This window comes from Oncorhynchus tshawytscha, linkage group LG11, assembly GCF_018296145.1.
Source record: "Oncorhynchus tshawytscha isolate Ot180627B linkage group LG11, Otsh_v2.0, whole genome shotgun sequence".
NCBI classification, from domain to species: domain Eukaryota; kingdom Metazoa; phylum Chordata; class Actinopteri; order Salmoniformes; family Salmonidae; genus Oncorhynchus; species Oncorhynchus tshawytscha.
Genome location: NC_056439.1, coordinates 47,000,512 through 47,025,312, shown reverse-complemented (window position 1 = coordinate 47,025,312; position 24,801 = coordinate 47,000,512). Strand labels below are relative to the sequence as shown.

At 41.0% G+C, this 24,801-nt stretch overlaps 1 protein-coding gene across 1 annotated transcript; it reads left to right on the top strand.

Annotated features, from left to right (window-relative positions):
* Positions 1 to 1,138: 1,138 nt before the first annotated feature.
* Positions 1,139 to 23,952, top strand: LOC112262083 (heme-binding protein 1). The gene is made up of 5 exons (XM_024437777.2): positions 1,139 to 1,809; positions 12,831 to 12,925; positions 19,263 to 19,404; positions 19,767 to 19,950; positions 20,530 to 23,952. Exons 1-5 carry the CDS (start codon positions 1,560 to 1,562, stop codon positions 20,699 to 20,701), a joined length of 843 nt encoding a protein of 280 aa, XP_024293545.1. The 5' UTR covers positions 1,139 to 1,559; the 3' UTR covers positions 20,702 to 23,952.
* Positions 23,953 to 24,801: the final 849 nt, after the last annotated feature.

The following is a 24,801-nucleotide window of genomic DNA, read 5'->3' as shown; positions in this document are numbered from 1 at the left end:
ACATTTGCACACACTGTATATAGATTTTTCTATTGTGTTATTGACTGTACATTTGTTTATGTGGAACTCTGTGTTTTTGTTTTTGTTGCACTGCTTTGCTTTATCTTGGCCAGGTTGCAGTTGTAAATGAGAACTTGTTCTCAACTGGCCTACCTGGTTAAATAAAAGTGAAATAAATAAATAAAATACAAATATCTGTCAGAAAATGTGCAAGATAATTTGGAGTGTATTTCTGCCTTTTATCTATGTTGAAAGTATATAATTAGTGAGTTCATTTTGAAACAGTTTTCCTTATATTACCATGAGAACATGTAGAATTTCATGATATTATCCACTATTAACAGTAACAATCACCTGCGACAAAACAAGTAGGCCTACTCTTTTATGAGTCAGGCCCTACTGGGTTGGAAAAGCTGATATACACTCGGGGCTGCACTTCTCCCAGTTACTGAAAACGAACACCATCCGGCTCTGATTTATGTGCAAAACATTTGTACGTAATTTACTGTTTACCAGATTTAAAACAAAATTAATAGGCTACTTGATGGCCAACAGAGGAAAATGCATAATTCTCTACATTTAATGTCAGTTTCATTGAGTTCTCTTTCCCCATAAGAGAATGCAAGGGAGTTCCACAACTTCCATTTCAAATGTCCACTCGCGAGTAATGAATAGTGAATTAGCCTACCTACAACTGGTAAAAAGTTCACAGCTTGTGCTGCTCGGTCTCCTCTCACTCATGTGAGTCAGCCAATAGTGGACTATGCTGCAGTGCACTCTCAACACACACCTCTCCGGCCCTCCACACCACTCACTCAGCAACAGCCGGCCTCACTGCCTGATAGCAGCAGCAGGTCAGTGAAATATATATAAAAGAGAAATGCCATGCCGGCCACAGTGGAACTTAGTAGTCCAAAAACCTGCAACCCGTGATCAAAAAATACATTTTCACCCGCGACATAGTTTTCACAATAGGCAAATGGTAAGAAAACACGAACATGGCAACCCTGTCCCAGGAAGAGAAATTGTACGCCATTGTTTTGTTTTGGTAAACGCTAGTAGTGATGTCACGCCCCCCAATAAGGCTCAACCAATCATCCGACGGATAATAGAGACTTTCCCTCCGCTATCCTACGAAAGGAAAGTTCGCATCCCGTATTGCGGTGGGAGGAGTGGCCCGGTGTCGGTTATGTCTTATAAACATCAAGTTCATTACAGTCCACGGAACACGTCGCGCATGGACTTGCTAGGTATTTGGTTTGCCGTCTTCGATGAGTTAACAGTTATATACAGGTTTGAAATGGTTTCTGTAAATATAATATAGGTTGCACAGTTGTATAAGGAAAAGAACATGGCTTAATGCGTCGGAATAAACGTCAAGATCAGAGCAGAAATGGCCCTAAAGTTTTCCTAATTCGAATTTTTACCTGAGTCAGAATTTACCGCAACGCTCTCTGAACTACCACCAACAGCGGTCTTTATTTAGACAACAGTAGTCCTACTGTACACATTTGCTTTGGAGTACTTTTATATCTAGATAGCTGTTCCAAGAGTGGAGAATGGAGACAGGTAATTGTCGTATGAATGGCGGTGGGGGACTTGACGGTATCGGTGGAGGCGGCGACGATTCCTCAAATGGTATGATCACGCTAGAGGACCTGGAATCTTTTTCGGAAGACCAGCTGTCAGATTCGGGCACTGGGAGTCTGGAAGAGGCGGGTGAGACGATCGAGGACGAAGAGCAACAAGACGGATTGCTGCGCTACTGGCAGGACGCCGCACGGGGACACCAAGTGGAAGTGCCTCGAGGTAAAGCATTTGGTATTAAGCGCACACTTACTCACTGTACATTTCGAATTGAGAAAGTAATACGGGTTTTGAATGGTCCATTCGCGTGTGACTTTGTATAGACAGTATAAACAAAACGGTTCACACTGGTTGTGACAACAAAGTGCAATCTTGGCTACTTTGTTTTTTATTTCTCGTTTCATCGATTGTTCTATTTTTTTTTGCGATTGAGATCAGATCAGCCAACCAGGTCGAACTAGAACTATTCAGGTAGTCGGGGTCTTCAGGGTGCCAGACATTGTCATTCGCTCACACAAACAAAGTATACTTGTTTCACAAGTAGGCATCCAGTGACAATATTAAATCATTGTCGATCCCACTGTCGGTCAATGTTGACGGCTGTCAAAACAAACGGTTACAGTGCATTGTAGGTAATTGCTGTACACCAGCCAAGAAACTGGATACGTCGTATCACACCGAGCGCAAATATTAGACACTTTCACACCAAGAGTGCAAACATGCATGTATACAGTGACTCATACTGTACTATCTTGGTTAGTCACAATGTGTACTCCAATTGATTTAACAGAATGTACTTAATTTAATGGAAATCCTAGGCTGTGAATAATGGTCTTAGTGACTGACGTGAGAATTAGGGGCTTCATGTATTTGTAGCCTCCTAATATACATGTGCTTTCTTCTTTAACTGACTTGTCCGTGATGTCACTTTTTGTGGGTGACCCGACCAAATTCACAGATATGTGAGTTAGATCTGTCATTTTCATTGAAAGCCAGTCAAAGAAGCAGTAGATCTGTTCTTTGTGCACTATTCTATTTGATGCTTCCTGTTAAGTTTAGTTTTTGTGTCTTTTTACTTTCGGGTTGGGACACCAGCTGAAAATACCAAGATTTTTGGTTATTGAAAATATTTCACAGTGGCTTAGATGGTACAATGATTGCTTGTTTTGTCACTTATGAAATTCGGGGAACTAGTACAATTTGGCAGAGCTTTTTCTTCATATTGCACCTTTTTAAAGCCCCATTTACACCTCTGTTTATTTTTCTCCCTGTGGCTAGTAACGGTAGCATGGGTACCAGCCTGTTTAGCTAACATTCCACTCTGTCAAAAAAATGAGTACAAAGACTGGATGATAACACCTGGGAAATCGTGACTTGTCAAAATGATCAATGAGGAAAAATCTGCACATCGGAATCAGATGTCATTGGCATCCCAATCTGTTGACCGATGCCAGTTATGTTACGTAGGGGCGCCCGAGGTGGTACAGCGATCTAAAGCACTGCATCTCAGTGCTAGAGGCGTCACTACAGACCCTGGTTCGATCCTGGGCTGTATCACAACCATTGCATAGGGCGGTGAACAATTGCCCCCGCGTCTTCCGGGTTAGGGCAGGGTTTTGCCGGGGTAGGGAGTCATTGTAAAATGAGAATTTCTTCTTAACTGTATAGTTAAATAAATAAAAATAAATGTTGTCCACGAGAGATTTGAGGAAAACCAATTAAACTACAATGCAAGGGTAGTTTTGGACCCATTTCCCACTACATGAGGAGCCTTGGTTACTATAAATGAACAGTGGTTATTTTAGAATGTAAATCTTGGTGGGGCAAAAAATATAAAAAGTGGGATGAATGCCAGCAAAGTCACTACACAATACATGAATTGCTCTATAACGGTGACAAACGGTGCCCACAAACGGTTAGGGCCTACATAAAGCTGTCCCAACATCTTACCACTGCTACACCTGGCTATCAGCTGAGATTTGTCTGGCAGCGAAACAGTTCAATCAGCCTCATTTACTTCCTTTATAAAAAACATAGCTGATATGGCTGACTTGCTTAAACAAATGTGGTTTCTACTGACAATTGAGATGTACAAACTATGGCATAAGGGGCCAACAAGTGGATAAAAGGCAATCCATAATTTTGATTAAGACATTAATGGGCGAGCCAGGACAGATGCAGTCAATATAACTTGTGCTACAGTGTTCAGCACTTTTGAAATGAACAGCGACAGAATTCAGAACATGGGCCATTCTTAGTGGATTTAAAAAAAAAAACCTGTACACCAAGTCAGAACTGTAGGATAAATAAAAGGGGGCATATAAGCAGACAATGAAAGCTCTTACAATATTCAATGATTACATTTTTCAAAATGAGGTTAAAGGATACATGAGCACCACGGAGTCAGAACAGTAACATGAGGTGAAAACAGACAAAAGTATTAGGGTGAGGCACATGGGCTACTAACAGCTTATTACACAACATACACTTATGTATACTGTAGCTAAGAAAGTAATACTATCTCCCTGGCATATTACAACATTTATGCAGCAGCATATACAGTGCCTTGCGAAAGTATTCGGCCCCCTTGAACTTTGCGACCTTTTGCCACATTTCAGGCTTCAAACAAAGATATAAAACTGTATTTTTTTGTGAAGAATCAACAAGTGGGACACAATCATGAAGTGGAACAACATTTATTGGATATTTCAAACTTTTTTAACAAATCAAAAACTGAAAAATTGGGCGTGCAAAATTATTCAGCCCCTTTACTTTCAGTGCAGCAAACTCTCCAGAAGTTCAGTGAGGATCTCTGAATGATCCAATGTTGACCTAAATGACTAATGATGATAAATACAATCCACCTGTGTGTAATCAAGTCTCCGTATAAATGCACCTGCACTGTGATAGTCTCAGAGGTCCGTTAAAAGCGCAGAGAGCATCATGAAGAACAAGGAACACACCAGGCAGGTCCGAGATACTGTTGTGAAGAAGTTTAAAGCCGGATTTGGATACAAAAAGATTTCCCAAGCTTTAAACATCCCAAGGAGCACTGTGCAAGCGATAATATTGAAATGGAAGGAGTATCAGACCACTGCAAATCTACCAAGACCTGGCCTTCCCTCTAAACTTTCAGCTCATACAAGGAGAAGACTGATCAGAGATGCAGCCAAGAGGCCCATGATCACTCTGGATGAACTGCAGAGATCTACAGCTGAGGTGGGAGACTCTGTCCATAGGACAACAATCAGTCGTATATTGCACAAATCTGGCCTTTATGGAAGAGTGGCAAGAAGAAAGCCATTTCTTAAAGATATCCATAAAAAGTGTTGTTTAAAGTTTGCCACAAGCCACCTGGGAGACACACCAAACATGTGGAAGAAGGTGCTCTGGTCAGATGAAACCAAAATTGAACTTTTTGGCAACAATGCAAAACGTTATGTTTGGCGTAAAAGCAACACAGCTCATCACCCTGACCACAACATCCCCACTGTCAAACATGGTGGTGGCAGCATCATGGTTTGGGCCTGCTTTTCTTCAGCAGGGACAGGGAAGATGGTTAAAATTGATGGGAAGATGGATGGAGCCAAATACAGGACCATTCTGGAAGAAAACCTGGAGTCTGCAAAAGACCTGAGACTGGGACGGAGAATTGTCTTCCAACAAGACAATGATCCAAAACATAAAGCAAAATCTACAATGGAATGGTTCAAAAATAAACATATCCAGGTGTTAGAATGGCCAAGTCAAAGTCCAGACCTGAATCCAATCGAGAATCTGTGGAAAGAACTGAAAACTGCTGTTCACAAATGCTCTCCATCCAACCTCACTGAGCTCGAGCTGTTTTGCAAGGAGGAATGGGAAAAAATTTCAGTCTCTCGATGTGCAAAACTGATAGAGACATACCCCAAGCGACTTACAGCTGTAATCGCAGCAAAAGGTGGCGCTACAAAGTATTAACTTAAGGGGGCTGAATAATTTTGCACGCCCAATTTCAGTTTTTGATTTGTTAAAAAAGTTTGAAATATCCAATAAATGTAGTTCCACTTCATGATTGTGTCCCACTTGTTGTTGATTCTTCACAAAAAAATACAGTTTTATATCTTTATGTTTGAAGCCTGAAATGTGGCAAAAGGTCGCAAAGTTCAAGGGGGCCGAATACTTTCGCAAGGCACTGGAACACATTTTTGGACTGACCTTGTTGTGATGTGCTCACTTGAACAGGAAGGTGGTGCCGCGGTCCTTCGTGGGCAAAATTTTGTAATTAAAGAAAGAAAGAGGCTGGATTTATAATTCTGATTTGGATTTTTTCTCAGTCTGAGCTCGTTTATTCCCAACTTCCCAGTTGCAATGCTTGCAGTTAGCCACTGTCACTGATTCCTTCCCAACTAGTTGTGTAATGTTTATGTCCAATGGTCGATGAGCACCGATACGTTTTATCTATAATTTCTCTTCATTATTTCTCTTCATATGACAAGGATTAAAAAGGATTTGCCTGTAGATTGTCGAATTGATTCATGATGATGACTGCTAGCTAAGATTTTGCAAGTAAAATGTTGATGTGATCTGTCCAATCAAAGCTACTGTACATATAATGTGATTTGATGTCATTTTATCTGTGGCCATTGAACTTGAGCCTTCTTGGAAGGGCACTACTAATGTAACTCTGTGGCCGGAGCCAAAGGACTTGAATTTTCGATGTATACCCTTACTACTTGGCCGTGATGTAGTGTCACCATGAGTGACAGAACACTAAGCCAATCACGGAACAACGTTCCTATTTTCTGCTGGCTTGCCCCACAAACCACGGAGCTAGGCTGAAACATGTGCATTTTGGAGCTGCATTACACAAGAAAACAAAAGAGACCATGTTTGTATGTGGCTTTATTAACTCCATTATTTATTTATATATATATTTTCTACTTTGTTTGCAAACTGATATGTGACTTGCATTAATGCCAAAATAACATGCAAAACAGGCAATCCCCATCTGCCCTAAATAACTTGTCGCCACTGTAAATGAACGACTGGATTATGGTACTTACAACTAGGGCCGGAATGATACTCGTTAGTATTGTGGCAAAATAACCAAATGTGCAGATTTCACTTCTTTAGGAAAACAGCCATAATGTTGGAAAAAAACAATTGTGTTGTCATCCAGAGTCACATGTATTTATTTTCCAAGCCGTAGTTTTTTTTAAAGGACAATAGCGTTGTCTGCTTCGTGTTTTAATTTGTTTTTGCGATACTGGTATTGCCACAGCCCTACTTTAAACACTAACTGAAAGCATAAACAATTGAAATATTGAACTTACTCCCTTGTTAAAGAAAAAAAATATTGAAAGCAATGTTTCAGGCTCTGTAAATAACTTAACTGTTTCCTACCCTACCTCTGGGGGAAAATTATAACCTATACATTCCAGAATGCGGAATCGTCTGAAAAATGAAATGTTCAAAACCCCCAGGTTAAAATAAGACACTTACATTTACATTTTTATATTGTATATATATTGTATATATTGTATTTATATATATTTACAATTTTATATTGTGAATATTTTGGCCTGAATTTAAAGCCCCTGCCCGAGGTTAACAAGAGGCAACACTGAGTGACCCAATTAACCCTAAGGCTAGAATGTAGATTGCAGCGGACTGAATGTACATACACGTAGTCTGGCTGGCTGGTTGAACTGCGACCAGATTTGCACCCAGAATGCCTCTGCCCGGTGCAGAGTGGAAACGGAGGCCAGTTGTACCTGACCTAATTCTAGGGCCTCTGGAATGAAGACTGGGTGTGCATCAGGCGGCCAGCCGCAGCAGAGGACTGCAAAAGGTACACCCAGACTGTGTTTTCTATGTAGCTGTCCCAGAGTAAAGTCTCAACCTCTGAGCCTTACTAGTACTAATGATGTTCAAGAAACTAAACAAAAATATAAATGCAACATGTAAAGTGTTGGTCCCTTGTTTCATGAGCTGAAATAAAATATTTCCAAATGCACAAAAAGCTTATTTCTCTCAAATGTTGGCCACAAATTTGTTTACATACCTGATAGTGAGCATTTTTCCTTTGCCAAAATAATCCATCCACCTGACAGGTGTGGCATATCAAAAAGCTGATTAAACAGCATGATCATTACACAGCTGCACCTTGTGCTGGGGACAATAGGACTCTCTAAAATGTGCAGTTTTATCACACAACACAATGCCACAGATGTCTGAGGTTGAGAGGCAGCATGCAATTGGCATGCTGACTGCAGGAATGTCCACTAGAGCTGAGAATTTAATGTTAATTCTCAACCATACGCCACCTCCGTTGTTTTAGAGAATTTGGCAGTACGTCCAACCAGCCTCACAACCGCAGACCACTTGTAACTGCACCAGCCCAGTACCTTGACATCCAGCATCTTCACCAGTGGGATCGTCTGAGACCAGCCACCCAGACAGCTGATGAAAACTGTAGGTTTGCAAAACGTAAGAATTTCTGCGCAAACTGTCAGAAACCATCACCGGAAAGATCATCTGCGTGCTCATCGTCCTCACCAGGGTCTTGACCTGACTGCAGTTCGGTGTCATAACCGACTTCAGTGGGCAAATACTCACCTTCGATGGCCGCTGGAGAAGTGTGCTCTTCACGGATTAATCCTGGTTTCAACTGTACCTGGCAGACAGCGTATATGGCATTGTGTGGGTGAAGGGTTTGCTGTTCACAACTTTGACATCAGTGTCCCATTGTGGTGGTGGGGTTTTGGTATGGGTAGGCATAAGCTACGGACAACTAACAATTTGCATTTTATCTATGGCAATTTGAATGCAGAGAGATACCGTGATGAGATCCTGAGGCCCATTGGTACGACAATCATCTGCTTCATCACCTCATGTTTCAACATGATAATGCACAGACCTATGTCACAAGGATCTGTACACAATTCCTGGAAGCTGAAAATGTCCCAACGACTATTGCAATACTGGTTTAGTCCCGGCCCTAGTTCTAAGCACCATAATTACATTTATTTACAGTAACCCATGTAATGGGAAATTAATGTCACCCATTGAGCATGTGTTGAATGCTCTGGATTGAGTTCCCACCAATATTCAGCAACTTCACACAGCCATTGAAGAGGAGTGGGACAACAATTCACAGGCCACAATGAACAGTCAGATCAACTCTATGCGACGGAGATGTGTAAGAGGCAAATGGTCACAACAGATACTGACAGGTTTCTCATCCACACCCCCTACCTGTTATTTTTGTAAGTATGTGACCAACGGATGCATGTCTGTATTCCCAGTGATGTGAAATTCATAGATTAGGGCCTAATTTATTTAAATTGACTGATTTCCTTATGAACTGTAACTCGGTGAAATATTTGAAATTGTTGCGTTTATATTTTTGTTCAGTGTAGCTACTAGGTTTTCACTGGAGTCCAGTATGTTCAGCAGGACACATTAGTAAAACATATGGTTGTTATTGGACAAATCCACAGCACCTCCCTAGTTGAGTTGAAGTAGGCTAGTGTCAGAGCCACAGGGTAGAAATTAATGCTATTTTGGTTGGTGTAGGCTGCTGAACATTGAATGACGAGGACTGATGAATGATGTTCTAGGGTATGCTGCTTAATGAGTTCTGGTTAGACTGGGTCTGGGGCTCCCGCTTGTTCCCTCTCTTCTCAGACTAACTAATTGCATGGAGCCATCGTTGGGGCATTCTGACTCAACGGATTAGCTATAGCTTAGTCTGCTCTGTTTGAGGGAAAGCTTGGGCTAATAAATCCGGTCCTAAAATACTGTGTGGGTTAACCTCTTTGCTCACCCTCCCTGCCTCTCGTGGGCTGTGAAGCACGTTCATGGTTTAGTTCATTTAGTACCATCGCCTTGTGTCCATTGTCACTACCACCCAAGTACAACACGGACTGTGGCCATTGTCACTACCACCCAAGTACAACACGGACTGTGGCCATTGTCACTACCACCCAAGTACAACACGGACTGTGGCCATTGTCACTACCGCTCTAGCGAAACACTGACTGCATTTTGATTTGCCCCACTTTATACCAACAAAGTGAAATATTATGCTTATTGACCTTTCTGATTAAAGGTTAGGCTATATACTGTTGTAGGCTATAGCCTAGCACTAGTATGTGATCAATCCCTCTTCATACATTTCCATGGTAACAGAGTGACAATGACTCAGATTTTTCACTTTAAAATACACTACCGGCCAAAGGTTTTAGAATGCCTACTCATTCAAGGGTTTTTCTTTATTTTTTACTATTTTCTACATTGTAGAATATTAGTGAAGACAACACTATGAAATAACACATATGGAATCATGTAGTAACCAAAAAAAAGTGTTAAACAAATTAAAATGAGGTTCTTCAAATACCCACCATTTGCCTTGTTGTTCTCTCAACCAGCTTCATGAATGCTTTCCCAACAGTCTTGAAGGAGTTCCCACATATGCTGAGCACTTGTTGGCAGCTGTACCATCACTCTGCGGTCCGACTCATCCCAAACCATCTCAATTTGGTTGAGGTCGGGGAATTGTGGAGGCCAGGTCATCTGATGCAGCACTCCATCACTCTCCTTCTTGGTCAAATAGCCCTTACACAGCCTGAAAGTGTGTTGGGTCATTGTCACACCACCGCTCTGAACAGTTGACGTTGAGATGTGTTTGTTACTTGAACTCTGAGGTATGTTTTTGGGCTGAAATTTCTGAGGCTGGTAACTTAAATTAATGTATTCTCTGCAGCAGTGGTAACTCTGGGTCTTCCATTCCTGTGGCGGTCCTCATGAGAGCCAGTTTCATCATAGCGCTTGATCGTTTTTGCGACTGCACTTGAAGAATGTTTCAAAGTGCTTGAAATATTGACTGACCTTCATGTCTTAATGTAATGATGGATTGTCAGTTGTCTTTGCTTATTTGAGCTGTTCATGCCATAATATGGACTTGGTCTTTTACCAAAAAGGGCTATATTCTGTATACCACCCCTAAATTGTCACAGCACAACTGATTGGCTCAAATGCATTCATTTGTGTAATTTCTTTCCTTCTTAATTTAAGGCACACCTGTTAATTGAAATGCATTCCTGGTGACTACCTCATGAAGCTGGTTGAGAGAATACCAAGAGTGTGCAAAGCTGTCATCAAGGCAAAGAGTGGCTATTGGAACGATAAAAAATATATTTAAACACTTTTTTGGGGTTACTACATGTTTCCATGTGTGTTATTTCATAGTTATGTCTTCACTATTATTCTACAATGTAGAAAATAGTAAAAAATAAATGTTTTTGAATGAGGTGTCCAAACTTTTGATTAAAAAAAACAATGATTGCAAAGTCAAACAAACCATACAAATCTATGCACAAGGACTACTTGTAACAAATTCCACTGAAAAGATTACAACAAACAACATTTACTTGAACCGTAACGGCAAAAAACCTCATTCTCTTATCGCAACTTTGTGTCCGAGTCTGTCACTCTATTGTGGAATTGTCCTACTCTGATAGGGATTTAGAGGGATTATTCACGCTATTGTGCTGCTTTCAATTAGGCTGCAATTCTTCCAGTAAATAAGAAGCATTTTAATATAGCCCTGATAGTAGAATATTCAGGTGTCGATGGCACCGTCAGCCAGTACAAGGGTGCATGTAGCATACCTCAACTTCAGGCTCCATAAATAGACAAACGTCAGCCATAATAAAAATGAGCCATCTAGATGTGGATTTCCCTAGAGCCATTGTTACAGTTGTTATGTTGACATTCCGATCTGATCCCAAGAACTTAGTACGACTCAGCAATTGGACAAACAATACATCAACAAATACACAAAACAGCACTTGAATCATTTGTCTAGACATTTAGCAATGGTGCTAATCCCCAGATATATCTGGTCTGCTAGTCTTCTGTTTTGCAAGAATGTTCTGACTACCCTAAGACTTGTAAATAATTCTCTGGTTTTGAGTTAGTTTCTTACCCCCTCATGGGCTGGAGGTTTGACACCCTGTAGGTCATATGTTCAGCACCCCTGCCCTAGATCCAGGCTAGTGAGACTGAGTCAGATACTGATGGTAGTATAGTGCAGGAGTACTCCAGTACTATTTAAGAAGGTCCGGTCACACAAATTTCCTAGGTGGCAAAGGTCCAAATGGGTAATGTAATTTACCGGCCTAGTAACAAACCCCCACCTTGCAACCCATGTTACCGTTTTAAGTTAATTTCCTGCAATTCTATGCATTCTTCTGTCTTATGTGTGTTTAAATGATACCAGAGGTTGAAACTTGACCAAGTGTAAATAAAATAAGATTTAAAAAATAAATGGTACTATGGTTTCCCATCCTTGGATTCCAGGGTATTTTTAATAACTATTATTCATACATTCATAATGGCTCTGTTTGATATCAGCGTGGGTAATGCCTACTGCAGCCAGAAATGGACATGGTGTGACCGACTAAATAGCAGGGCCCAGAGGAGAACCGATATTTGTCCAGTTGGTATTCAATGCCAAGGAAGTATAGCCTACATTCATTAGTAGTCCTGCTGAATGGGAGAGGTGGGCAGCTAGAGAACAAAGCCCCTTGACGACAGATATAACAGGGAGGAAAGTCAATGGAATTTGTCATTATTAAAATTGAAGAGGTGAAGTTGTTGCTTGCTGTGTTTACAGAGAAATAGTGCAGTAGAGTAATTTCATGGCATACTGTTGGCTGTGTGTGTCTACCTTGGGCAGCTTGGCATCCCTCCCCTCTACCAGAGTGACATTTATGAGCACTGACAAACTGGCACTGTGCCCTGGCTGACATGACAAAGCCTTTCTCACGCCATCTCCAGGAGAAGCTGGCTAGTCATGAGTTATTGGAGGAGCTGTAACACTATGTATAGTCTTTAGACTGAACACTATCGTCTATAGACTGTAAGAGGAAACCAAGACTTCTTGTACTTCAGTCATGCTACAGGGGTCTACATTTGCCTTGACTAGTTTGACCTCTATTAGACAGGTTGGAAGATAATACCAGTTTTTCCTGAATCTATAGAGCCCAAGTCAGGAAATGTAAGAGCATATTGTTAAGTTAGTAGGACTATAGCATTGTCAACAAGCATACAACCCCTGACATGTTGTACTTGAAGGTAGGGTCGCAGAATTCCCCAAACCTGTGAAGTTTCCAGACTATGGTGACCCTACCTGAACCTCTTAATTCAACTCAATAGAAATTAACCCATTATTTTTGTTTTTCTCATCAAAACAGACATGGCTGAGCCCATCCAGCAGATTACCAGCAACAACAACGGCCAACACGACCGGGAGCACGTGCCCTTCACCCTCATCGCGCGTAAGGAAAAGGCAAGTCTATGATGGACTCATTCACCAACGAACCAATGTCTACTCTGCCGGCCACGCAACAAGACGTTGGGCGGAATACCGTATATCGGGGTATTTTGGAATACCAACGTAATGATTTTCAATATCTAGGATGTGCCAAGTAAATGCTCTGCATTTGGTTTACTAACTTGCTAGCTTGCAATATAAAGCTTCTTGGTTACAGCAGAGCCGGATCAATCCTCTCTATTTGTTTTTTGCGTGCAGCAAACTGGGTAACCTTTTGAGAAAGTTGTCAAACTTTATGAGCTGGGTTAGACAACCTTGCAATTTGTTCGCTTGTGCTTGTTAGCATTTAGCTAGCATCTGCTATGGGAATTCCTTAGGACTTTGTTAGCATAATTGTTCATTTTTAGATTGGAACAAAATGGCAGCCCTTGTGTTATACCGTATAAAAAAAAAATCTGGATACCACCCAACCCTTACTAAGACTCATTGTAAAATGTGTGGTCCTATTCGCTTAATTCACACACCATTTCCGGCTGCACTAAAATGAGGCTAGTGGGGGAAACCGAGACCAGAAACCTAGGCAACGCAGTCAAACATGTCATACTGCTGCGTCCCTGGATGTAACTCCTACAAAGGAGGGAGTCATGTCGAATGAACTTTCCACTGTTTCCACAAAGACCCCGCGCTACAACGCCAATGGGTGGTGAATTTTTTTTTTTGATGTCGGGACACATTTTGAAGGTAAGATTGTTAATGTTGCTGCTTAGCTAGCTAGCCAGCTAGGCTAACACTGCCACCAGTTAGCTGAGAATGGCTAACGATGGCCAACTTAGTAGCTAGCTTTGCATCTTACCAATATAGCTAGTTCTGAAGCTTGACAACTACAGTGGATGAATATTTCCCTACACAGATAACTGATAACACTAAAGTGTGTTCAAAACACTTTGTGGACTCATTTTAAAATACAGTATGTGGGAAAGTGATTCAAAGGGAGCAGGTTGTGCAGACTGTGTTAACCTGGATGTCCACTCCAAAGCCTGGTAGGAGGACCATCATCAGAAAAGCTGCAGGGTAGGCCTATCTAGCGTATGTTTACCCCGAAACTAGGTAGACTTCTTAATCAACCGTAATGTATTTTTCCTGTGTTGCCTGTCATCATGCTCAGGTATAGACTTGCTATCTGAACTTCATTAGTGTTTTTTGTGGGTTTGAGGTATTTGGTATAACCTGTCAAGTTCCCAATTACAATGAATATTCAGTTTCTGCCCCGTCTAACTTGCATGGCCTGTATGTAGAGTTTGTCAGAGTTTCACTAACAGAAAAAGAACTCAAGTATTACTTTGCATGGCCTGTATTTGGAATAGAAGCTGTAGAGCTGATAGGCAAAAATGCTTTTAAAATGAATACTTTTCAACTTGCAGTTCTGGCGATGAGGTGGAGGCAAGCGTACCCTGACCATCTGTTACGATCAGAATCCTCTGCCTGTGGTGGAGCCGCTTGAAGAGGCACGCAAACCAGTTCCTCCTGCAACTCTTCTAGTGTGACAACAAGAAAGTCATGTTTTTTTTTTTTTACACTGGATTTAGGGTCTACCGTACTCTAAAAGCAGAAACAGATTAACACACACGTAGACTTGGCTTTAGAGCTTAACCTTAATGGATCAGTGTTTTCTCTTTCTGTGCTGTGTTGGGCTTCCTTAAACTGGAGTTAGCTGTTTGTTTCAATGCATCACAGTCCAGGAGGATGCTTGTCACCTGGGTGAACAACTTTTTTTTCCCCCTTTTCTTTTAATGTCATTTTAGGATCCCTTTCAGTTTGGCCTCCAAGGGGAACTGTTCATGAGCTGATGTCCCTTTGTTTCAGGAACACATTTCCATATACCAGAGTAATACTGGACTGTACTGAAATGCATGTGCAAAGGCCTAGCCCAGAAACACTAACTATACTGAACAAAAATATAAATGCAACAATTATTTTTTTTTTTTTACTGAGTTACAGTTCATATTAAAATATAATCATTAGGCCCGAATCTATGAATTTCCCATGACATCTATGCAGCTGTTGGTCACAGATATATAAAAAAAAATGGGCCTCAGGATCTCGTCACGGAATTTTTGTGCATTCAATTGTCATCGATTAAAATGCATTTGTGTTCGTTGTCTGGAGCTTATGCCTTCCCATACCTTAACCCTCGCCCACACGATGCCATACACGTGGTCTGCCGTTGTGAAGCCGGTTGGACACGCTGGCAAATTCTCTAAAACGACGTTGGAGGTGGCTTATGGTGGAGAAATGTAACATTAAATTCTCTGGCAACAGCTCTGGTGGACATTCCTGCAGTCAGCATGCCAATTGCACGCTCACTCAACTTGACATCTGTGGCATTATGTTGTGACGAAACTGCACATTTTAGAGTGGCCTTTTATTCTCTACAGCACAAGATGCACCTGTGTAAAGATCATGCTGTTTTGCTTGTTAGCAACCTTCATACAGGGTCAAAATCAGACAAGGACATCACTAGACAGTCAGGGATTCTTCCTCTTCTGGAGGGAGATGATGGCCAATAAAAACTTCCTTATTAAGGACCTTCTGTCGAGTATTAAGGCGTCTTTGTTAATCCCACCATTTTTTTTTAGGCCCAAACTGGGCATTTTAGCCAAGGTGATATTCTAGCCCTGGATCATGACTCCCGATTCATTACATTGGACGAAGGCATCTTCTGTACAGGGGAGTTTTGTTAAGAGCCCCGACGCTCGGTCTCAACATTAACATGCATCACTTGCAGGATGGTTTTGGAAGCGTAAGGACCTTCTAACTTATCAGCGACAGATCGGTTTCAAAAAAACAAAAAGGTTACATTGATAGACCTCTTTTTTTTATGGAGTTCCCACACAGCCATATCTCAATGTTACAGTGTGTGTTTACGGAAGACAGAGGGACCACCTGTGCAAATTAGCTATCTAGCATGCTCCGAACACTTGTGTAACTGAAAAAGGCCGGCAGAAAGGCGTTACCGTCTGCTGAAACTGTGATCACGTCAGTTAAAACAATAAGTGTAATATTTATTTAGCATTTATCAAAGTAGAGGGCATTGTTTCAATTTATTTTTAGAACCAGAGCCAGTCTACCTCTGAAGATTCTTTTGGTCTTAATAAATCTTTGAAGGAATCAATTTGTCAAAATTTTTAGAAACAACAAATGGGAGTGTTTGCTTAAACTGTTAATATAACTGCACTGTCCAATTTACAGTAGCTATTACTGAGAAAAAATGCCATGCTATTGTTTGAGAGCTCTTAACAAAACACAATGCGATAGGTTTGATAAATTCACCTCTGAAGGTGAAATTTGTACTTATATTCTGAAATCTTGCTCTGGTTTATCATCTAAAGGGTCCCAGAAATAACCTGAAGGTCCATATAGCATGCATGTTCGATTTTGTATTTCCACTCGTTCAATTTGCAAAGAAAATAATAAATCTCACCCTAAACGTTGTTTCAACGAGTCTAATCACGTTTATCTATTCCTCCTAGAAGGCAACAAGACTTCACTATTTAATTAGGGGTGTAGCATGTCCTATAGGACACCATATTTGGTCAGAGAGCGACGCCTTCATGGCACGCCGATGACGCGGGCGGCCATTACTTGAACGACTCTATCCTCATCAAACAAAGCTAGCTAGATAGCCAATGAGCTGGGCTTTACGGGAGTGTCCGGAAACCATGTATATGTCGTAAAATGTAGCTACTAACCTTGTAGGACAGCATTCCTTTTCATGTTGGACAAAAATTCAAAGGATATTCAGAGTTATGAAAACTGGTTGTTTTGTAAATGTTGAACTTATAATATGGCTACTAATACTGGAAATGCTAAATCAAAGTCCAAGTATACAGATTTGACGATATTCTTGCAGAAAAATGGAATATGAATGCAATTGTCTCCTTCACGATTTGCCCAAATGTACCTGGGGACTTCACACAAAGTCTTGTTGTTCACTCATAAGTCAAGTTAGTCATCTGAAATTTTGCACAGACCCTGCTATCGGAATTACAACCAGACTGTTGGCTAGAATAATGACCTTTCTCTTGCATTACAAAGATGGTGGTAGAAAAATACAGTTTTTTTCCCCTTTCTTTTCTTTGCATTTTCTTCTACCAGATCTATTGTTATATTCTCCTACATCCAATTCACATTTCCACAAACTTCAAAGTGTTTCCTTTCAAATGGTATCAAGAATATGCATATCCTTGCTCTTCAGGGCCTGAGCTAGATTTGGGTATGTCATTTAGGTTGAAAATTGGGGAAAAAAGGAGGCTATCCCTAAGGAGTATCGGAATGGTAGGCTCCTTGACAGTACACATCGGGCTAGGGATAATCTAGAAAATGTACATTTTTATAAATGTTTACATAAAAGAATGTACTTTGTTTAGTTGTATAACCTATTCATTAACCCATACAAAAAAAAATCATAAATGTTTGTACTCTAATAAACTATGATAAATTCATCCTGCGTAGCTGTTCTTTTTACTTGCATAGAGCTAGTATGAAAGGCTGGAAAAAGAAGAATAGCCCAACTCGCGTTTCATCTTTCCCCACTTGTCTGCATTTAAAGTTTCCCTCCAGCTGATAGTTGTTGCACATCAAAGTCACACAATTTGGTTCCTGTGATACCCATTTGATAGTGGTAATTGTGATTTTGTGTTTCAAGGAGAAAGCACCATCTGCATTTGAAGTGAGGTATGGACAACCCCTGTAGCTGTTCTGATCTGGCCATTAAAAAAAAAAAAAAAAAAAATAGGACATGAGAAGGTCATGATAATGATGTTCTCCCCCACCACCTATACATAAAGGTTGATGGTAATGAAGGGGATAACTAAAATGGCAACTGAATTTTGTCATCTGAGAACTGATTACGTTCCGTATTTTCCCCAAGGACTGAATACCACTTTTGTGGTTTAAAATCCTGGTCGCAGCGCCAACGAATTTCTAGTGTCAATGACAGCTGTTTCTGTTGAGACCTGACACCAAGGCTGACTAGTTGTGTTTACAATATGATGAAAGCTCATATGACTGGGATTGCAATTTTATTTTGGATGGGGAAGAGGCAATCCCCTCAGCCAATTCAATAAGCCTCCTAGTCACTTGGTGAAAGTATATATTTTTTTAAATGGTCTGATTGGCTTTCCTCAAGTTAGGGTTTGGCTGGAGTGTTAAACAAAGGAGAGATGTGTTATCTTTTAATGTCTGTGTCAATCAACAAATCCCATACTAAGAGCATGATCTCCATGCTGGCTCCTCACGGTACATCTGTTGGTAAACACAGTTACCAAATCTTGTCAGTGGCCACTTTTCTATCCAGTTTTCATGTGAGTAAAGTCATACTGTAAAAAAATTGAATCACGACAGCTGTGATGGAAACAGGAAGTTTCAGTACAATTGCATATGCCGACCATATTTGTTCATTCGACATGGAATATTTTTGTCTGTAAAATGTATTATGCGAAAAATGGCGTCGGAAACGCAAATACTGAACGTAAACTTGTGAGTCACGCGATGATATGGTGTGTGGTCCTCCCACTACGACTCGGGGAAGCATGCAGTTTATTAGGCTACAGATTAAATCAATTATGATGAACTTCACAGGGTGGTGAAGCTTGATGCTCCTTTCCAATAAATATTGAGGATCTTATTCTGGTGACATGATGATCGATGCTTGTCTGCTGTTTTGACAAATGTAAGATCAATCACATTTTATTTATAAAACACTTTTTACGTCAGCCGATGTCAAAGTGCTATACAGAAACCCAGCCTACAACCCCAAACGGCAAGCATTGCAGAAACATGGTGGCTAGGAAAAACTCCCTAGAAAGACTGGAAACTAGGGAGGAACCAGGCCGAGGGGTGGCTAGTCCTCTTCTCGCTGTGCCGGGTTGAGAGAACAGTACATGGCCAAGATGTTCATAGGTTACCAGCAGGGTCAAATAATAATCACAGTGGTTGTAGAGAGACCTATCAGTAGAGTTGAAAATGTGATGGAAACCCATTTAACTTGTATTTGGTACATGGGAATTTAACAGTACATTTAAAAAACAATTTTTTAAAATGTTTACTGTCATCACGCACCGCCTTTTATCTGCAAAAAAATCATGTTTGATGGAAACATCCCTGGGGGGAAATGCTCATTTTATGTAGATTTTACAATATTTGCATGAAATTCTGTCGCTAATTGAATGGAAACCTAGCTACTGACGACTGAATCTATTAACATGCTGAAACAAGGTGGTTGTTGTTACACTGCATTAGGCATTATTAAATGCTTAGGTAGTGACCCAGTGCTCTGTTTGTGTGTACACAGTGTGGAGACATGCTCTATGAGAAGAGACACTATGAGAAGGCCCACTGGGCGTGTATCACGGTTCATGAGGACACCTACGAGCAGAGCATCTGTTACGGCTTCATGAAACTCATGAGATACATCTGCCAGCAGAACTCCTCAGGTGAGCCCCAAGCAGCCTTCATAGGAGTCATTGGGCCTATATTCTTCTAACATTATCCTTGTTTATGTAACAGTATAACTATAGACCGTCCCCTCGCCCATACCCGGGCGCGAACCAGGGACCCTCTGCACACATCAACAACAGTCACCCACGAAGCATCGTTACCCATCGCTCCACAAAAGCCGCGGCCCTTGCAGAGCAAGGGGAACCACTACTTCAAGGTTTCAGAGCAAGTGACGTCACTGATTGAAACGCTATTTAGCGCGCACCACCGCTAACTAAGCTAGCCGTTTCACATCCGTTACATTTAGCCAAGTCTAGTTCAGACTCCTGACTCTTGGTTGTCCATGTCCTGTCCTTAGGTAGCTATCTGGGTATGACCATCCCTATCCTGACTGTGATCCGTACGGACGAGAACCACTCGGTCTTATCCAGGGACGTCACTGTGGCCTACTACCTGCCCACAGAATACCAAGTCCAGCCACCTCTGCCTTCTGACACTGAAATAAGCATTGAGGAATGGCCTGCCACCATTGTATACACAAGGTAGGAGTTTGGAATTATTTTGCTCTGCTTGGTCAATTTTTATGGCAATACAATATGAAAGTAGATGAATTATAAACTTTTAAAATTGTAATCATTACTGGAACCACTGTCAGTTTGAGGCATAAACAAGTTCAGTTTCTAGTAAAACGAGTGAATTTCACTTTTTTTTTTCGGCCTACAGTCAGTCAAGAAGTTAGCTTGTTGGTTTTCGGGAACCCAGAACCAAATTTCATGTACGTAACTAGCTAGCTACTCGATTGGATACAAACATTAAGTCAGTCACGTGAGGCTATTTAGCTAAAGTTAATGACATTATTTCAATCGGTTAGCCACTAATACTTTTATGCTAGCCACCATGTTGATGCATCCTTCTTCCAAAAATGACAGTGGCTACAGTTTTGTTTTAAGTTGGAATATTGTTTTGGACAATCTCAAATCGAGTCTCTATTCAAAAGCCTAGTGAATTTACATAGCAGAATGAGAGTAAGGAAGTTATAATGACTCCAGTGTTAGACCTGCACCTGCAAACACACACCTCCCTTACTTGAAATCAAATCTCATTCGATTCCTATCTCCCAGGTCCTTCACTGGCGCCACAAACGAGGTGACCATCATTAATGAGATCAACGCCATGGCGGAAATGCTGGACTCCCCTGCCATGCATGTGAATGACTCGTTCATCGTGGCCGGCTACACCAACCCTGCGGTGGCGAACCGACAGAATGAGATTTGGTTCCTGGAGCGGCCTTGAGGGTCAGCCTAACCTTGGCCCATCCTCCTAAACCTGACCCACCCAACACCCCCGTCCTCATCCCATCCTACTGATTCACCCCTTCCTGCTCTAGAGAGAAGAGACATAGGGGCTTTGCTGAAAAGGGCCTTTATTACTAGTCCTGTGCGAGGCTGCATCCTTTGGGTCCATGAACACCTTTACGATAGGGCATCTAGTCTAGATATTTTACTCTGCTGTTTTCCTCACATAGTTGGGGCTTGACATTCACTTCTTCTAGTCACTTGTCATTCGGACAAGTAGGACAGATTTTTCTTGTACTTGTCCCCCCCCCCAAAATGGCCCGCAACACTATTTTTTACATCATTGTATGATGCAAGGAACCACTTTACAAAATAAAATGGAGAATCAGACAAAAATGTAGGAAACCATCTATTGGCTTCTTTGCCTGTCTCAAAATACAACACTGCCCCTTTTTAAGGCTCTCCTGGAGGATAGTTGGCCACCCTTAGCCTATAAAATATTGCAACGTTACAACTACAACCAAATACTTTGTCTTCATAAAAATAACTCCCTTTGCCAATAAGGTAGACTACGTCAAAGCAAAGTAACTAACAAATATGGGATATCTTTTGACCCCGTGTGAGTTATTTGTCAATGAGGCTATTCTAATAATATTTTGAACATTGTCAGAATGACATGGCCAATGTTTAATAGAGGGGGGAATCCCAGCTCACCAACTGTCAGATGTATTTCTCACAATGTTGAGCGCTTGATAGGTTTTACAACATGGTTATGTAGCATTGCTTTACTAATGCACCCGTTCATCAATGTTGCACTGGAGTGCCGGTGACATGACATTAATGCACGCTGAATAGTTAGTTACAGAAAACTAGCCAGGCTAAACAAGATGTTTTGAATTGGCTATGTAGTTTTAGTCTGTCTGTCGTTATTAAAGGTTACCTCGCTGCTATAATGTCTGTCTGTCCATGGGCCTGCTCACCCACGCAGGTGATTCACACACCATGACTTTTCCAGGATTTTAATGACCGTACCCTGTTTGCTGACCAAAATGAGCTATAACTGGGTAAAAAATGTAAAATAAACTAGCAAGGAATATCAACAAATGTGCACGCTCGTGCCTGTCAATGCAATACAATTCTACTCAGATGCGAACAGTGCAAAACATCGCATACGGAAGACACTTGTTTGATAGTGATTTGTGATATTTTTTTACTTGTCCATTCGGACAACAAATCTATATTCTGCTTGCCCAACTTTTTATTTTACTTGTCCTGGACAAGCGTTAATGTTGAGCCCTGATAGTCTTGACGACCTCCGAAGGGTGAGGAGTCATGTGACGTTTACTTGATGTTTTGTGAGAAGTGGATGGATATTAGAGCCATGCCTCTAGAGAGTTGGGCCAACTGTTAGGTTGTAAAATATCTTTCTAATTCTAGATATTCAGTGACATAGCGTTGTTTAAATATTCCCCATGTCATTTGAATGGGGACAGCTAACATGGCTGCCATAGAATGTTGAATATTGTTCTAAATTCTAGACAGTGACATGGTGTTTAGATATTCCCCATGTCATGTGGATGGGGACAGCTAACATGGCTGCCATAGAATGTTGAATATTGTTCTAAATTCTAGACAGTGACATGGTGTTTAGATATTCCCCATGTCATGTGGATGGGGACAGCTAACATGGCTGCCATAGAATGTTGGAATATTGTTCTAAATTCTAGACAGTGACATGGTGTTTAAATATTCCCCATGTCATGTGGATGGGGACAGCTAACATGGCTGCCATAGAATGTTAGTGTCATGTAAATGCATCAATGCAGAAACCTCAATGTCCCATCTCTCTAAATACATGGTTCTGGTGGATCCTAATTATTGCGCCAGTCACACTGTAAACCTTGAAGAACTGGAATCCTTACCAGGTTATTAACAATCCTGAACGATAACTGCTATTCCAGTCTGCTTTAGGGGGGGATAAGTGCAGTCTTCACCATGGTAACTACCACCGTTTAGACAATTTAATGCGATAGGAGGGTGGATTTATTCGTTATGAAGTGTAAGTAAATTGTGTCACTCTGTGTCAATGAAAAACACTGAACATGACACAGACAAACACCGGATAAATTAAACAGCCAACAGTCTGAATGTATAAGCATGGTGAGACAGAGAAAATACGTATTACTACAAACCAAAATCACTTACCTTTTTGTTATATGACAATCGAGCAGCTATCTGCAGCGTACTACACTTTTCTATGCTCTGAGAGTCAATGCATTCCTCATTCTTAAAGCCATGATGTTCACAAACGACCTAATTGTCTCTTTACCTAATGTTCCTATCCAGACATTGTTGTGTGTCCGTGTGTGTGTACTATTCGCAAGTTACCTGACACTGATGACGAGAAACAAGTAACATTGAAAACAGAGTAAAAGCATGGAGCAGTGTGATGGAGCTGCCTATCATATACACAGTTATATTTGTTTATCTGAGTAAGAAAAGTGATTTATTAGTCCACAGCATTAGGGTTCTATACCCCATTTTAGCAAAAATCCATTAGAGCTCAAAATAACAAGAGATACTTATCTTCCAAATATTTTGTAATGAAACCAATTACTAAAGAGGATGAATTTAGCATAAGAAAAGTGATGTATCATAATCTATTTTGTTGACTCAACAATACATAGGAAAGTTCAAGCTCTATCAGTTGTTTTAAAGGAGAATAGGCCATTATTGCTCAACACCGGGCTGTATATTGAAGTAGCTGTGACAACACCAGTCACAGTATGTCAGGTAACTGTACTTTGCCAAATAATCACTGTGTAAAGTCGTTCAGGAGATCATCTTTCTCATCGCCCTGTGCGGCTTAATGACCAGTCATAACCATTATTTGACCATGTACCGTATTCAGCATCATGTAAACAAACAGCATCTCAATCACTTAAATCGCCAAGTCCAGTTTGAAAGTAGTACACAGAAACTGTCGTCCCCATGACTTCATGATCAGTGTAGTGATATAACGCGCGCCTTTTAACCGAATTGTTTCAGTGGTGGTTAGTCTTAACTGTTTGGCCTCTGCAGCTTTTTACACTTTAGGTTAGTTGTTTTCCTGCCCGTAATCAGCGCTGACGTAGGATGTAACGTTAGTTCTAAATGTGATGTAGACACCACGTAGGATGTAACGTTAGTTCTAAATGTGATGTAGACACCACGTAGGATGTAACGTTAGTTCTAAATGTGATGTAGACACCACGTAGGATGTAACGTTAGTTCTAAATGTGATGTAGACACCACGTAGGATGTAACGATAGTTCTAAATGTGATGTAGACACCACGTAGGATGTAACGTTAGTTCTAAATGTGATGTAGACACCACGTAGGATGTAACGTTAGTTCTAAATGTGACGTAGACACCAAGGATGTAACGTTAGTTCTAAATGTGATGTAGACACCACGTAGGATGTAACGTTAGTTCTAAATGTGATGTAGACACCACGTAGGATGTAACGTTAGTTCTAAATGTGACGTAGACACCACGTAGGATGTAACGTTAGTTCTAAATGTGATGTAGACACCACGTAGGATGTAACGTTAGTTCTAAATGTGACGTAGACACCACGTAGGATGTAACGTTAGTTCTAAATGTGACGTAGACACCACGTAGGATGTAACGTTAGTTCTAAATGTGATGTAGACACCACGTAGGATGTAACGTTAGTTCTAAATGTGATGTAGACACCACGTAGGATGTAACGTTAGTTCTAAATGTGATGTAGACACCACGTAGGATGTAACGTTAGTTCTAAATGTGATGTAGACACCACGTAGGATGTAACGTTAGTTCTAAATGTGACGTAGACACCACGTAGGATGTAACGTTAGTTCTAAATGTGATGTAGACACCACGTAGGATGTAACGATAGTGCTAAATGTGACGTAGACACCACGTAGGATGTAACGATAGTTCTAAATGTGCACGGAATTGGAGAATGCTGAATGATTTGAACTGGGTGTCCACCATGACTCCAACACGTCTACCTAACAGACTGGTCCTTTGGGAACAATTGGAGCAGAGGCAGTTTGGGGGATTTTTGCAAA

Bases quoted from the DNA above. Each gene is read 5' to 3' on its own strand.
- LOC112262083 (XM_024437777.2), top strand. From the start codon at position 1,560: ATGGAGACAGGTAATTGTCGTATGAATGGCGGTGGGGGACTTGACGGT. The intron at 19,405-19,766 runs GTGAGCCCCAAG...TCCTGTCCTTAG, and splicing joins CTGCCAGCAGAACTCCTCAG to GTAGCTATCTGGGTATGACC. The intron at 19,951-20,529 runs GTAGGAGTTTGG...CCTATCTCCCAG, and splicing joins GCCACCATTGTATACACAAG to GTCCTTCACTGGCGCCACAA.